Source organism: Chlorocebus sabaeus, chromosome 9 (assembly GCF_047675955.1).
Source record: "Chlorocebus sabaeus isolate Y175 chromosome 9, mChlSab1.0.hap1, whole genome shotgun sequence".
NCBI lineage: Eukaryota > Metazoa > Chordata > Mammalia > Primates > Cercopithecidae > Chlorocebus > Chlorocebus sabaeus.
The window spans coordinates 94,246,257-94,260,939 of NC_132912.1; the positions used below are offsets into that span (position 1 = coordinate 94,246,257).

Here is a 14,683-nt window from a genome sequence, read left to right on the forward strand (position 1 = left end):
TTATGCTGACTATAATCAATATAGTAAATAATTTAATAAATAATTTAAATGTCTTGTGAATTGTTCTAGCATAATCAGGAATGTTAAAAGCAAAATTCGTGTTATACTCACCCAAAAAGTGCTTAAAAACCATTTACAATTTGGGAGACAAGATAACTCTCATCTCTTCTGATCAGCTTCTCATTGTATTATAAATATAGTAGGAAGAGTAAATGCTTCTCACAGATTCAAATTACTGAGAGCTTGTTGGACCTCATTTTGCAGATACCATACAACCAACCTTAGATAACCAGCAGAGCATTGAGAACTGCGGTGAGGCAGAGTGTCATTAGGCAAACCACTCAAACTACTGAAACATTTTCTAGGTTTTTTGAAAATCAGAAACAACCAAAAAATTAGAAAATGTAACAAAAGGTATGTCTTGGAGAACTGAGAAATATGCTCAAAGAAGGTGAAAGATGTTTTATTGGTTCTTAGGAAACCAAAATACATGGAGACCCAAAGAGGCTGGGGATAGCAATCAGACTGAGTTTAGGCAAATTGTAGAGCAGTATGAAGTTATCTCTCGGTCTGTCCTTACCACTCCCTATCCCTTGTGTTTCATCTCAGCACAGTAATGTACTTTATCTAATAAATATCAGATTCAGTGAGGTTTTCTTGCTAGAGCTGTAAACTATATGTTTAAGTGCTTATGTATTTCAAACATCTGCTTGTGTTACATGATTGCTCACAATTTTAAAAGAGGGAAGCTTGGCTGTGGTCTTCTTAATTGAAAAAGAAATATAGGGTAAAAAGAAATGATTTCCATCTTGTTCAAGAGTATATAAAAATCCTAAAGCATAAATTGTAATACTTCAAAATGCTGTAAAAAATAAGAATGTTTATTCTTCAGTAATTCAGTTCCCAGAAGGTGAGTATTTCTTTCTATCACAGAGAAGGACAAAAGATTTGAGTAACTGGTGACATCCCAAAGTCATCTTATACTGAATATGGGAATATTAGAAGAAATTTTATTGCCTATGCCCATCAAGGGAATTCCAAAGCCACACTACCCCCCTGAAGAATGAGTTTAAACAGGTATATTCAGTACCAGAATTGTTACTTGATCTTGGGTAGATATTGGCTCAATGATTAGCTATATAGCTACTCATTCTGACATTTTCTGTTAGTTGTACTTGTACAATGTCATATGCCTTTTTAGTATTTTTTCCACCTTGGTCTATAATTTTTTTATATTTGTAAGAAAAAAATCTACAGTGCTTTTATACATAACATAATGAGCTAGTTTGGATTAAACTAGCAAGACTAAACAGTTTTTTCTGTGTCACTCACAGGATATCAAATACCTTTTTGTGGAATTTTTCTTCTACTTTAAAGAAGGAGAATGGCAGGTGTAGACTGTGACAGGCTAAGTTTTCTACAGAGCATGCAAAAGAATGAGTAGACGCTTGACATTGAGAGCTGAGTGGCATTATCAGTTTTCTATGGGTGTTTCCCAACATTTTAACATGTAAATTGCCATATCACTTGGAATTAATGACTGGTGACTATTTTGACACAAGGACAATCTTACAAAGTGTAAGATTGAGCTTATATGTACAATCTAAATATACAAAAGTGGTTTCCTAACCTAAAATAAGTTCCTCAGTCACACTGTCAAGAATTGTATCATTGTTGGGTTATTTTTTCATTTGGAGCATTTTCTAGTAAATATGAATTCCTGATGAGAGGAGAAGCTACTAACCTTGTTTGCTGTTAGCATCCTAGCATAAATGTGTTTATTATTTATAATAAATAAATAATGTGACAGCTGCCCAGGAGCTAGACTGGGAACAGAAGATAGGAAAAGGTAGGAAAAAACGGTCTGTAACACAGGACACTATCCTAGGAATGCAGACTTCTTTGATAAGTGGGGACACAGAGAAATAAAAGGCTGTTAATAGCATTTAGCATTGTATATGGGAGAAATGGAGAAGGCTCCAAATTAGTGTTGTATTATAGTAATATTCAACATCATAAGTAGCCTTAAATTGTAGATTTGTGATACTAAAATTTTATCTATCAAAGCAAATTGCTGCATGTATTTAAAATGTCTGAAATGTTTATCTTTAATCTGCACAATAGTTTTCGTTGTTACCAAAAAAGATACAGTCTAATAAAGACTATTTAGATAAATATATAAGCATGTGAATTGTATATGATAAATGACATATATTTCTTATAGATATTTTTAAATATATTGTTTTTCACCTATTCCGTGCTTATATTTTGAAAAACGGTGACAAAAAATTTTGAGTTACTGATATCCCTATCGCCCAAGCAAAGCCATTAACATTTTAGTAAGTTTTCTTTTGATATTTGTTCTGTATTATCTTTAAAAGACAACAGAGTTGAAATAGTATTGTAAACACAATTTTATTTCCTACTTTCTTCAGGTGTACCTTCCTTGTACTATTTACATAGTTTTTATGACCATCAGTTTTTTCATTAGTTGGATATGTATTTAAGATATTTCTAAAGTTTTGTTTTTATAGATAGTGCTGTGATGAACATGGAACTGTATAAAATATGTTCCAAGTTAGAATTCTCAGTGGAAGGATTATTGGGATAAAGCGTATGAATATTGTTATGGTCTTTGATACATGTTGACAAGTCACTTTTGTAAAGTAGACTAATTGTACCTTTAGAGAAAATTCAATATCTAAAAAACCCTAAGTCCAGGCTTATCATCAGAAATATATACCTTGTTTTGAATGTTCCATTTTATATTTGTATTTATTAAACAGAAAACTTTGCTATTTAAGAGATGAGACATATGGAAACTGTGATGTAACATTTTTTATTATAGAAGGTGAATTATTTTTGGTCCTCCACTTTGGATCCCCTTTGGTTATCATTGTTACAATATGAAATAATAATAAGCCATTTTCACAAATAAAAATGTGTATAATTGATTTTTATAAAATTGTTTATATAAGAAATGGCATAGATAATAATTGTTATTTTTACTGAAGTCTTTAAATGTTTTAAACTTAATTATAGTCTAAGTAAAAGCAAAAATGTTTACTTTCTTATTTAATCAGCAAAGTCTGGTGGATAAAGTATCTCGAAGACAGAGACCCGATATGAATATGCTATTTCTAAATATGAAAGTAAGACGGACACATCTGGTTAGCGATTCACTTGATGAGGTATAATTTATTCCAAAATGATATTAATTAAAGCTTAAAATTCTATAATATGATTTATTATAAAAATATTAGTAAACTTTTTTATTTCTGTATTCCAATAAGTGTGCTTCCTTAAATTCTTTTGAAGATCTTGTTGCATACCAAGCTTCCTTAAATTTTGACACCATAGTTAAAATCAGATCTGTATTCATAATTGTCTTATATTCATGTTTGTATGTTTATTAATAGTTTGTTAATTCCCTAGAAAAGGATTTGATGTAGAACACTTAAATGAGTAATTCATGTTTCTTTGTATATAACCTAGATTCCAGACCCACCTTTGTTACTGGTTATGTGTGTAACAAGTCATTTAACTTCTCCAGGTCTCAGACTACACATCTACAAAATTAGAAGTCTGACCTACAGGGTATATTGGGCCTATACAGGCTCTAACATACTTTGATTGCATTTTCATGTATTATCATAAAAAATGCTTCGGCTCGATCTTAATATAATTTAGAAGATAATGACCGATTCAGCTATGTTATTTATTTATTTATTTACTTATTTATTTTTGCGACACATTTTATTTTGTCACCCAGGCTGGAGTGTGGTACAATCAAAGCTCACCGCCACCTCAAACTCCTGGTCTCAGGGTCTCAAGCCATCCTCCTACCTCAGCCTTCCAAGTAGTTGGGATTACCAGCTCAAGCTACCACACCCAGCCCTAGACATGTGATTTTTTAAAGTTTAGCATTGAAGGGGAGTTTTTTTAAAAAAGAAATGAATTATCTTATAGTGTGCTAAATTAAAAATTTGAAGGCAGTAGATACCAGGAGGCAGTACTTTGGGCAAAGTACCTGACTTCTCTAATTCTGTTTCCTGATCTATAAAACATAGTAAACACCTAGCTCACACAGTGTCTGGCAGATTTAATGGATAAATGGATGGATGGAGATTTATAGCATTGCAAATAAGTTAACGACTACCTAACACATTTCCCGGAATTAAAAATGTTAATTCTCTTTTCACTGCTCTTTGTTCTCCTCTACTGTATAATATCTTCAAATAGCTAACCCGGAAAAGAGCAGACTTGAAAAAGAAGTTAAAAGTTACATTTGTAGGGGAAGCTGGTTTGGATATGGGTGGTTTGACTAAAGAATGGTTCCTTCTTCTAATTCGCCAAATTTTTCATCCAGATTATGGTAAGTAATCTAATTTTCATAAACCATGTTTCTTCATAATTGTTAGAGTCAAGTAATCAACCTTATTTTTAAACTATTCTATGATTTTACAGACTTTTTGTCAATCATAAATGTTGAATAATTAAGGACTGTTATTTACATTTTAAAAACTTGTTTGACTGAATTGATGATCAGTTGATTCTCTTACTGGGAACCCTACACAAAATGTATCAAGATTAAAAGTAAACATTTATGAGGAGACATCCATATCTTTTCTGAATAAGTCAAATGCATGAAATTTTAATTTGTCATTGAAATAAAAACATTTGAAATTAAAACACAAAACTATAGTTTGCTGTATAGTAACATTCAAAGCCTCTTTAATTAATGGGTCATTTTAGTAAAAATTCATGAATTAATTTTTTAAGAAAAGATAAGCCTTTTAAATTTTTTATTTTACAGAAACTACCTGTATAATCCTTACTATCTGTTAAACTTTTCAAAGGAGAGTTTTCAGTATTTTTCTTATTCTTTAGTTTTCTTTTCTATATGTGTATGTGATGGGAAATAGGGATGACAGTGATAAATTGAAGTCTCCAGATATCCTCAAAGTTAATTTTTATCATAATTTATAATCTATGAAACTATACTTTTTATAAAGTTATCTGATTAATTTAGTTTGTATCTTTTTACCCTGTTTCTACCATTGGTTCAGGAAAATAAAATGTTCTCCATATATATTTAATATATATATATTTATATTTGCTGAGATTTGCAAATATATAGTCCCATAAATAATCTGAAATTTTTAACTTGAAAGATGATTTGTAACAGAATTATTGTTGAATTGGTTAGCTTCTAATAGATGAGATGTCATGTACATGTTTACCACTTTGATTTTTTTAAGTCAATCATGTTAATAATAAAATTATTTGTGTGTGTTTTTTAGGCATGTTTACATATCACAAGGATTCACACTGCCATTGGTTTAGCAGCTTTAAATGTGATAACTATTCTGAATTCCGATTGGTTGGAATTGTATCCTTTAAACTTTCCACTAGGAGGTGCTAATAGATTAGAGAGTTTTAAAGATTTTATCTGTATTTTAGAAAACTGTTTTCTTTAGCCATTTTATCAAATTAAATAGTATTGTCAAATGTACTGTTAGATTTTCAGTAATCTTCATTATGTGTAATATATGTCAGTAGACTTAATTGAAAGAAATGAGAGTTTGATATTTTTCTGAAAACCTTATCTCAAAATAAAAATGGTTCTTTCCTATTTCACATATAATTGAAGTTATCACTAATTTAAGGCTTTTTTAAGAAAAAAATCAAAGTATTTCCCATTTATAATGAAGTATTTTTTTCTGTTCTTTCACTTTGTGCTCATTTCCCTCAGTTGACTGAATTGAAATTGGGAGAATTAAATCTAACTCTTTAATATGCCTCCAAATCCTGAAACACAAAGGGAGCATCCATAAAAATTGAATGGAATGGGAATATTTAAAGCATATAGAATTATTTTGTAGTATTTTTAAAGTTTTATAAGTCCATTTGCAATCCTATGATTCCTATCAGGTATATTGTAGAGGATATTTCTGCATTGGGTAGGAGATTGGACAAGATGCCTTCTACATTAGCTTTTTAGATTCCAAGAAATATAATTGTTTGTGGAGGAAAGGAGGGAAGAGTAAATAAATAAGCAAGCACTGGAGATAAGAAGGTTTACAAGCGGGGGGAAATTCTTCATCTGTTCTCAGAGTCAAATGACCATATGGCAGTAAGTACTAAGGAGTTCTGAGAAGGAAAATATACAATGTATTTCTCCCAGAGAGGAGAGAGATTTAAAAATGGAACAATTACATTTGATTAACATATGGCTGGTGAGAGTTTGGGACATTATAAGCTGAGAGTGTGGTGAGAATAAAAAAGACTAAATTGTGCTGGGCTTGGTAGAGAGCAGCAGCAAGCACACTGAAAGTTATGGAAAATACCATCAGAAAATGAATGAAGAGCCATCTTTGAACATCTGTCTTTGTTACATCTGTTGGAATAAATTATGAGGCATATATATGGAAATTGAGAGACGAGATTAATTAAAGAAAGGGTAGTAGGGAACAAACTGCACATAGTAAACTCAACTTGAAAATTTGTATATATTGTTATGTCTGAAGGTCCAAAGTGCTAAATTCCATAGAGAATAACACTTAACAATTCTGAGACTCCTGTTTATATTGTAGCATCTGCAGTAATCATTTGTTGAATGTTTCATCTTCATTGAAGGGCCTAATCATTGATGCTTGTCACTATACTATGAGCTATTTAAATTTTCATACATAAATGTTTGTCATGCTTTATATTCATATATCACAATTTAGATTTGGATGATATTTTGACTCTAATATTTACAATAAAGTATCATAGCTTAGTTATGTTTTTAAGTGATACTATACATAAAATCATAAAATTGCTCATTTTTTTGCAATAGATACTAGTTTCTATTTAGTCATTACCCAAAAGAGCATATTAAGCATGTTTAGCTATTCTATACTTCAAGCTAAACAATTGAATCTAAAAATTATAATTGCTACTCTCATTATGTGTGTTTGTCACACACAGATATAAAACCTATAGAAAGCTAAATTGATGCTGTAAAAAGCATAATACTATATAGGAGAAATGTGAGATGAGAGTGGATTGTGGTCAGGTAAGGGGTTGGGAACTGAAATTTGAGATATAACAAGTACGAACATTGAGAAAATATAGTTGGTTTCATATATATCTCCAGTTTTAAAATTTCAGGACCAAAGATGTATTGTTCTAGTAGTTCTGATAGTATTGTGTTTCTAATACAATTATTTTGAAGTATAAGGCCTTATTATCAGCCTTCATTACACTTTAGCAAATTGAAATTTTGGTGGTCTTCCAATCTTTAAAAGTTATTTTCAGTAATTTATCCAGCTCATATGTTTAGATTTCCTTATGAGCCTATAAGATGAATTACTTCCTTAATAACTTTATATAATTGACTGTTGAAATATTATGAAATTTGATCTAAAATCTCTCTTTCCGTAAATGGATAAGTTACATTCCACCATATAACTAGTAAATAATCCTGAGCAAAATTTATAACATCTGTAGCTTTTTAACTTTGACACTGAGAAACTCCAAGTAACATAAGTCTTTCGTTTTACTGTTGGAAATTACCTATCCTATTAGCTTATCAATAGCATGTTTATATCCATATGTTTATTCAGTTTAGCTCTTTTCTTCATACATAGTCTGTTTTTAATTTTAAAATAACTAAAATGGCTATCTCCAAAATCAGTATTCTACAGTGAGTTCTACTGAATAAACTGTTGCTGCAGCTTATAAAATTGCCAACATCTTTGTTTAAATTTAGAAAATGTTTTCTGTTAAATAATTACAGGCATGTCTTAAGTTGCTGTCTGTTGTGATCTTAGATAAACTTTTCTAGGGAAATCATTGGATACTGTCAACTAAACCACTCCTTTTTACATGACTTTTTGTAATCAAGGAATTATATTATGTAAAATAAAGGGGAAATAAATGAAAGAGGGGAAAGGAAATATGTGATACTAATTAGAAAGTCAGTGTTAAATCTGAAAGAAGTATGCAAAAAATAGACTGATGCATAATTCAGAACTCATTTGTTGTCATGGATTTTATGTTAATGCTTAACATTTAGTATGCATAGCTTATGGGACTAGCTGTTTATAACAGCATCACCTTGGATATTCGTTTCCCTCCCTGCTGTTACAAGAAATTATTGAGCCCTCCCATCATTCCTAGTGATCAAAATATACCAGTAGGCATCTGCAGTGTTACCGTTGACGACTTATGTCAAATTATGCCTGTAAGTATAAAGTTATTAATATCTCGTCCTTTAATGCTAAATCATCTTTTTTCCACCTGCACAGTCTCTCTCCTCCTAATGCTATTCTTACTTTTAAATATGGTTTCCTTCAACCTTTATAACTCATGTCCTTTTTTCAACTAGCTTTTTCTTTCCTTAGAGAGACATGTCACCCACTTTGCAGTGCTCCTAAGCTTTTACAACAGTAATTCAAATCCAGCCTCTGCCACTTACTAGCAGTTATTTAACCTTTCAGTTTAGTTTCTTTATGTGAACAATAGGATCGTTTTTATTAATAATTTTTAAATGATGACAATTATATCAAATCTATGCCAGCCTAGATTTGTATGAAAATTTGTGGTTTTAATGGAGTAGAAAATGTATTATGTAAAATATAGAAAATCATTCTAATCATGCTGTTATTTACCTTTTTCTAATAATTTAAAATAAAACTTTTAACTTTTTCATAAAAACTAAATTGAAAATTTTGAAATATTGGGTCAGTTTTTCTATTTTTAAATATTTATGGATAACTTCAGTTATAATATAATGTAAGAAAATCTTTCTTTTTTTTGAGACAGAGTCTCACTCTGTCACCCAGGCTGGAGTGCAGTGGCTCCACCTTGGCTCACTGCAACCTCTGCCTCCTGGGTTCAAGTGATTCCCATGCCTCAGCCCTCCAGAGTATCTGGGATTTTAGGCACACGCCACCATGCCTGGCTAATTTTTTTTTCTTTCTTTCTTTCTTTCTTTTTTTTTAAGCAGAGTTGGGGTTTTGCCACGTCGGCCAGGCTGGTCTTGAACTCATGGCCTCCAGTGATCCGCCTACCTCAGCTCCCAAAGTGCTGGGATTACAGGCATGAGCCACTGCACCCAGCCAGAAAATGTTTCTTTCCCCCCGCCCCCCGCCCCAAGACAGAGTCTTGCTCTGTTGTCCAGGCTGGAGTGCAGTGGAATGATCTCAGCTCACTGCAACCTCCGCCTCCCAGGTCCAAGCAATTCTTCTGCCTCAGTCTCCCAGGTAGCTGGGATTACAGGTGCGAGCCACCACACGTGGCTTTTTTTTTTTTTTTTTTTTTGTCTTTTTAGTAGAGACAGGGTTTCACCATGTTGGCCAGGCTGGTCTTGAACTTCTGACCTTGTCATCTGCCCACTTCGGCATCCCAAAGTGCCGGGATTACAGGCATGAGCCACTGTGCCCGGCCAACCAGAAAATGTTTCGTTCAGTGTACTTAACTTTTTCTTGGGAGGGGAGGGCACTGTACATGCATGAACTGTATATTCATGCATGCACATGAATGAATTGTATGTTTTATGTTTAAAATATGAATCCTAAAACATTAGCAGATTTTCATAGGAATATAAATTGAAAGTGAGAAATACTACAAATTCATAAACAGTAATGTAGCAGATAGCAGTGAATTATGACGGACACTACATTAGAAGTATGCTTAGCTTGCTGCTTAAGAATAGACCCCAGAGTTATGCCCCTGTAGTTTGAACTGGATATTTTCCCCATCTGTGACCTATAATGATAAGCTTCTGGATGGTAGAAATCATTAAGCATTTTGTGCCCTGGAAAATACATGTCAAATATGATCTTTATATACATATGCATGAGCTATAGGAAAGCCACTTAATTATCCTAGCTAATGCTATTTGATTGAAAAAGTCATTAACAGATTTCTTTTTATAGGAGTTGGCCCATGGATTAAGTGAACTCTTATCACACGAAGGCAATGTTGAAGAAGATTTCTATTCAACATTTCAGGTACTATTAAGGGCAAATAGTTATCTGTTAATCATATATTTCATATATGAACAGCACAATTTGTTATTAAATACCCACTGTTAGAAAAGATGAACAAGGATTAACCAATACATACAATCCTCTATCTTAAAGGACCTTAACCTGATAAAGTAGACATGTGTAGATGAGCAGTCAATGAAAGTGCTTAATTCACTAAGGGTTCAGGATACTCTCTAGGCAATTACATATCTCCTTGAGTTGGTTACTTTCTCAGAGCTTTTTAGTTTCTAAAAATAAGCCTATCCTGTAACTTCAACATAGAAGTTAGGAGTAGAAACTAATGAGTCAGACCAAAACTCTCTCATTTCCACTCCTTGTACAATATTTGGGAAATGGAAATTACAGTGATCTGCAGAGCTCCAGGGACCCGTGTATTATCTAGATGGCCACACAGTTTTGTGGACTTCATTAAAGTATTTAACTGTATTAGGCAGGGTTAAGTTAAGGCACTATTTTTTTAACCCCATAATTCTTTTATGATCCCTCGTTCTTAATACAAATATTACAAGAGCTTAGCCTTTTATAGTTTATGTGTTTAGAAGGACGGGGGAAAAACTGTTGTCTTTAAATTTTACAAACCTGTTCACCAAAGTATGTTATTATATCAACCATATTAATATGTGTGATGGCATCTCCCATCAGGTTTTTCAAGAAGAATTTGGAATAATCAAGTCCTATAATTTAAAGCCGGGTGGTGATAAAATTTCAGTTACCAATCAAAATAGGAAAGGTAAGTTAATACCATTTTTAATTAAAATGAATTAGTATTTGCCATTTACTTTTACGATTTAAGAGATGTAAAATTGCTTTTCAGAATATGTACAGCTTTATACTGACTTCCTTCTGAACAAATCCATCTATAAGCAGTTTGCTGCATTTTATTATGGATTTCATAGTGTGTGTGCTTCAAATGCCCTAATGGTGAGTTTACAACTTTAAATCAAGCTTTCAGTTAGGTTTTGTAATACTATCATGTTAACAAATAATAAATATTTTAGTAGATAAGCTTTTAAAGTAGAAAACATTTTCTACTTTTTAAAAGTAGAACTAAAAAATAATTCTCTCGTTTCAGCCTTCATTCTTTAGAGGGGAAAAACACCCCAGTCAGTTAATTTTCTTTCCTGTTCTACTAAGTCTTTTAGAACTTTACAAACTTTCTCCAAGTAGAGTGGATGAAGGGATCCATGGACTCAGGATCTTAATACTGAAGGACAAGGCACACAATGCAGTTAACATGTAGCTCCAGGGCAAAAGCTACAACTTCTTAATGATTAAGGAACATATGTATAGCTGCTTCCTGCTACCTCAGGGCTCCCTGAGCAACTCTGGTTGCCTTTTACCCTTAGCAAGTAGTTTACCTCCAGAGTTCTGTTGGACTCAGTTTGGTCTGACTTGTCTTAGCCATGTGAATGTGGGTCAGCTACTATTTAGAATACCATGTCAGAAGTATCATAGGATACCTTTCAGTCACCCCAGCTACCCAGCACACACTTCAACATGCCATTTGTATCTCCCTTAGTTTTCTTATGAGGGATTGGAGTAAGGTCTTTCATTTGAATTATTTTTCATGGGGGAGAGAAACAGACTATAGAAGTTGTTTTGGGGCAAAAGCAAGTGGCTTACATTATTGCTGGCTTGTTTTAGAGAAACCTTTGTAATATGTTTGTTGTCAAAAATACCTTTGAAAGAGAAACACTTTATTGAGCTCTAGTTGAGTTTTGTTTTATGACACTCTGGTAATTGTGGGAGTGGACAGGGGGAAAATAAGAATTAATTAGCATAGCATGGTCTCTATTTTTAGAGCTTTAATCTCTATAGGTGGTAGACTAACCCACCTGAAAGTTGAAAAAAACAAGAGACACAAGACAGACTATAACCAAGTACGCAAACTCTACAGTGCACACAGGAGGTGTTATGGGATATTGGAAGGAGATATTAGGATATGGGATATTAGGTGGATCAGTAGATGTTGGAGCTTCATGCTGGGTTTTGGAGAAGAGTAATAGATATGGGATATTAGGCGGATCAGTACATGTTGAAGCTTCATGCTGGGTTGGAGAAGAGTAATTTGGATTTGTGCAAAGTCATTTGCTTGTTTTTCTGGCAAACTGCTAATTACTATTTTACAAGATCTATAAACTTCAGAAGCAAAAAATATCTTGCCTTGGTAGGAAAAATATACCCAGAGAAGATTTTTCTTCAACAAAAATGGTTTGATTTACTATGAGAAATCATGACTTTTGTGATTTGACCCAGTGAAAATAGTTCCAATTTCATTTAAAACCATCACTCTTTAATTATTGTTTTTGATAAATAATTATTGGCAGCTGCTTCGTCCAGAAGAGGTTGAAATTTTGGTCTGTGGAAGTCCTGACCTGGATATGCATGCTCTGCAGAGAAGTACTCAGTATGATGGCTATGCAAAAACGGACTTAACTATAAAGTGAGCTCTTTATACTTCTGATAGTGGGGATGTGGAGAGGGAACAGCAGACAGTGTGATTCATTTATTTGCATAACTTACAATCTGTGAATCAATTAAGTTAGTCCAAATATTAGAGAGCCCACAGTCTTATTTTATCTCTGGAAAGTCTATGAGAATTTTAATATAAAATCACTCCCTTTGGTAGAAAATTCTATAAACAAGTTTCTACAAAAGTGTAGAGATTTTACTTTTAAAAAAATGACTTTGCGCCTAGAATTTCATGGATGCTGTCCTTATAAATAACAGTTTAATAGCACTATGTTGAAAAATAAGATTTGAAAGTTATACAGGAGAAAAATGGTTCCTGTACTATCCACTGCTGAACTTACATACTTTTATAAAAATATTATTTTATAATGTTAGTCAAAAGTCTAATACATATATAGAAGCTCACCATTCCTTAATTTTACAGAAATTCAGGATATTATATATTCTTAAGGAAAGCCCTTTCCTTAGAGCTTCCTTTATATTACTTTATTATAGGATTTTTGTCAAGACATTTGATGTTAATTTCCTTTGGAATTCTCTAGATACTTTTGGGATGTCGTGCTTGGATTTCCTCTTGATCTTCAAAAGAAGTTGCTACATTTTACTACAGGGAGTGACAGAGTACCTGTAGGAGGAATGGCTGATTTGAACTTTAAAATCTCAAAGAATGAAACTTCTACTAACTGGTAAATTTCTGGATCTAATTTTATTTTAAATCTAAAGGTTACTGCTAATACTGCTAATAATAATACATTTGGAATCAGGAGATTTACTCCATTTGAAGTTATTTTCATAGAAAAATCTTCATGGCCTTGAACTGTAAGAGATTTTGATTAAAAGTTCTCTTACTAGTTTTTGAGACATACTAACTAATAATTCATTTCTAACAACTTTTTACTTTTCTAGGTGATATAAGTGCTTTGTAGTCTCTTTTAGAACCTACTTTGTAGTAGTATATTGTCTAATGTTCATTTTTATTTAAATGTGAAATGTGTTTTTTATTTTTAGGAAAATCACTAAGTTGGGATATCTAGTTTGCGTAGTTTTCTTTCTTTTTTAGGGGGTTGGAGGATACTATAAGTAGTACCAGAAGTACCTCTAATACTAATCCTCTTCTTTTTTTTAATCTCATGCTTTTTGTATATGAAGTGATGTTGATGATGGATTTAAATTTTTTTTTTTTTTTTTTTTTTTTTTTTTTTGAGACAGAGTCTTGCTCGGTCGCCCAAACTGGAGTGCGGTGGCCGGATCTCTGCTCACTGCAAGCTCCGCCTCCCGGGTTCACGCCATTCTCCTGCCTCAGCCTCCCGAGTAGCTGGGACTACAGGCGCCCGCCACCTCGCCCAGCTAGTTTTTTTGTACTTTTTAGTAGAGACGGGGTTTCACCTTGTTAGCCAGGATGGTCTCGATCTCCTGACCTCGTGATCCGCCCATCTCGGCCTCCCAAAGTGCTGGGATTACAGGGTTGAGCCACCGCGCCCGGCCTTAAATTATTTTTTAGCAGTGTTAATGCATTAAAGCTTATCAACTTACTCCTTTTACCAAATAACTTATAATTTCTAAAGCTAACTTGAATAGACATACTTTGGTTATAATCATTTTTTTCTATTGCCCCATACATTGAACATTTCCTGAGTACTCTTAGTTCTTCCTTTCATTTTAAAGCTGGAATCTGTTCTTTGCCTTTCCACTGCCCCCACCCTGGTAAAGTTACTTTTTATCTCATTACTAACTTATTTTATCCTATTAAACTCATGTGCTTTAACACTATTTAGATCATGATATTTCCCTGGGAAATAACTTTGTTGCCCATTTAAGTTCTAGAATCTAGAGACTGTAAAATAAAGCTCTAGTCTTCTACCCAGGCTACCTACCAGTTTTCATTTCTTCCCATGCTTTAGTCAACAGCCTGTTTTGCTGATTCGTTAGATACGTTTTATGCCTTTCTCCATGCTTTCAAGTTGTTCCCTTTACATGTGACATGTGCCAGCTTCAACTATTAAAGACACAGTTTAATGTTGACTTCCTCTGTAAAGCCAAAAGTCATTATGTATTCAGTGAGTTTCTCAAATATCTTGTAGAAGTTATGTGCTAGTTATCATATTGCACTTCATATCTGAGTCATTTCGTTCTTCAAGACGGAGGTTATGCCTTATACATATTTGTTT

General features: G+C 33.0%; 1 protein-coding gene across 4 annotated transcripts in view; it reads left to right on the top strand.

Annotated features, from left to right (window-relative positions):
- HECTD2 (HECT domain E3 ubiquitin protein ligase 2) overlaps positions 1–14,683 on the top strand; it is a 96,364-nt gene that overhangs the window by 69,490 nt on the left and 12,191 nt on the right. For all 4 annotated transcript variants that reach the window (XM_038009254.2, XM_007963530.3, XM_038009253.2 and 1 more), the window contains exons 12-20: positions 3,084–3,191; positions 4,243–4,375; positions 5,304–5,392; positions 8,075–8,233; positions 9,930–10,004; positions 10,686–10,773; positions 10,858–10,964; positions 12,371–12,486; positions 13,058–13,201. In XM_038009254.2, coding sequence (XP_037865182.1) covers positions 3,084–3,191; positions 4,243–4,375; positions 5,304–5,392; positions 8,075–8,233; positions 9,930–10,004; positions 10,686–10,773; positions 10,858–10,964; positions 12,371–12,486; positions 13,058–13,201 — 1,019 coding nt within the window. The remainder of the gene's footprint in view (positions 1–3,083; positions 3,192–4,242; positions 4,376–5,303; positions 5,393–8,074; positions 8,234–9,929; positions 10,005–10,685; positions 10,774–10,857; positions 10,965–12,370; positions 12,487–13,057; positions 13,202–14,683) is intronic.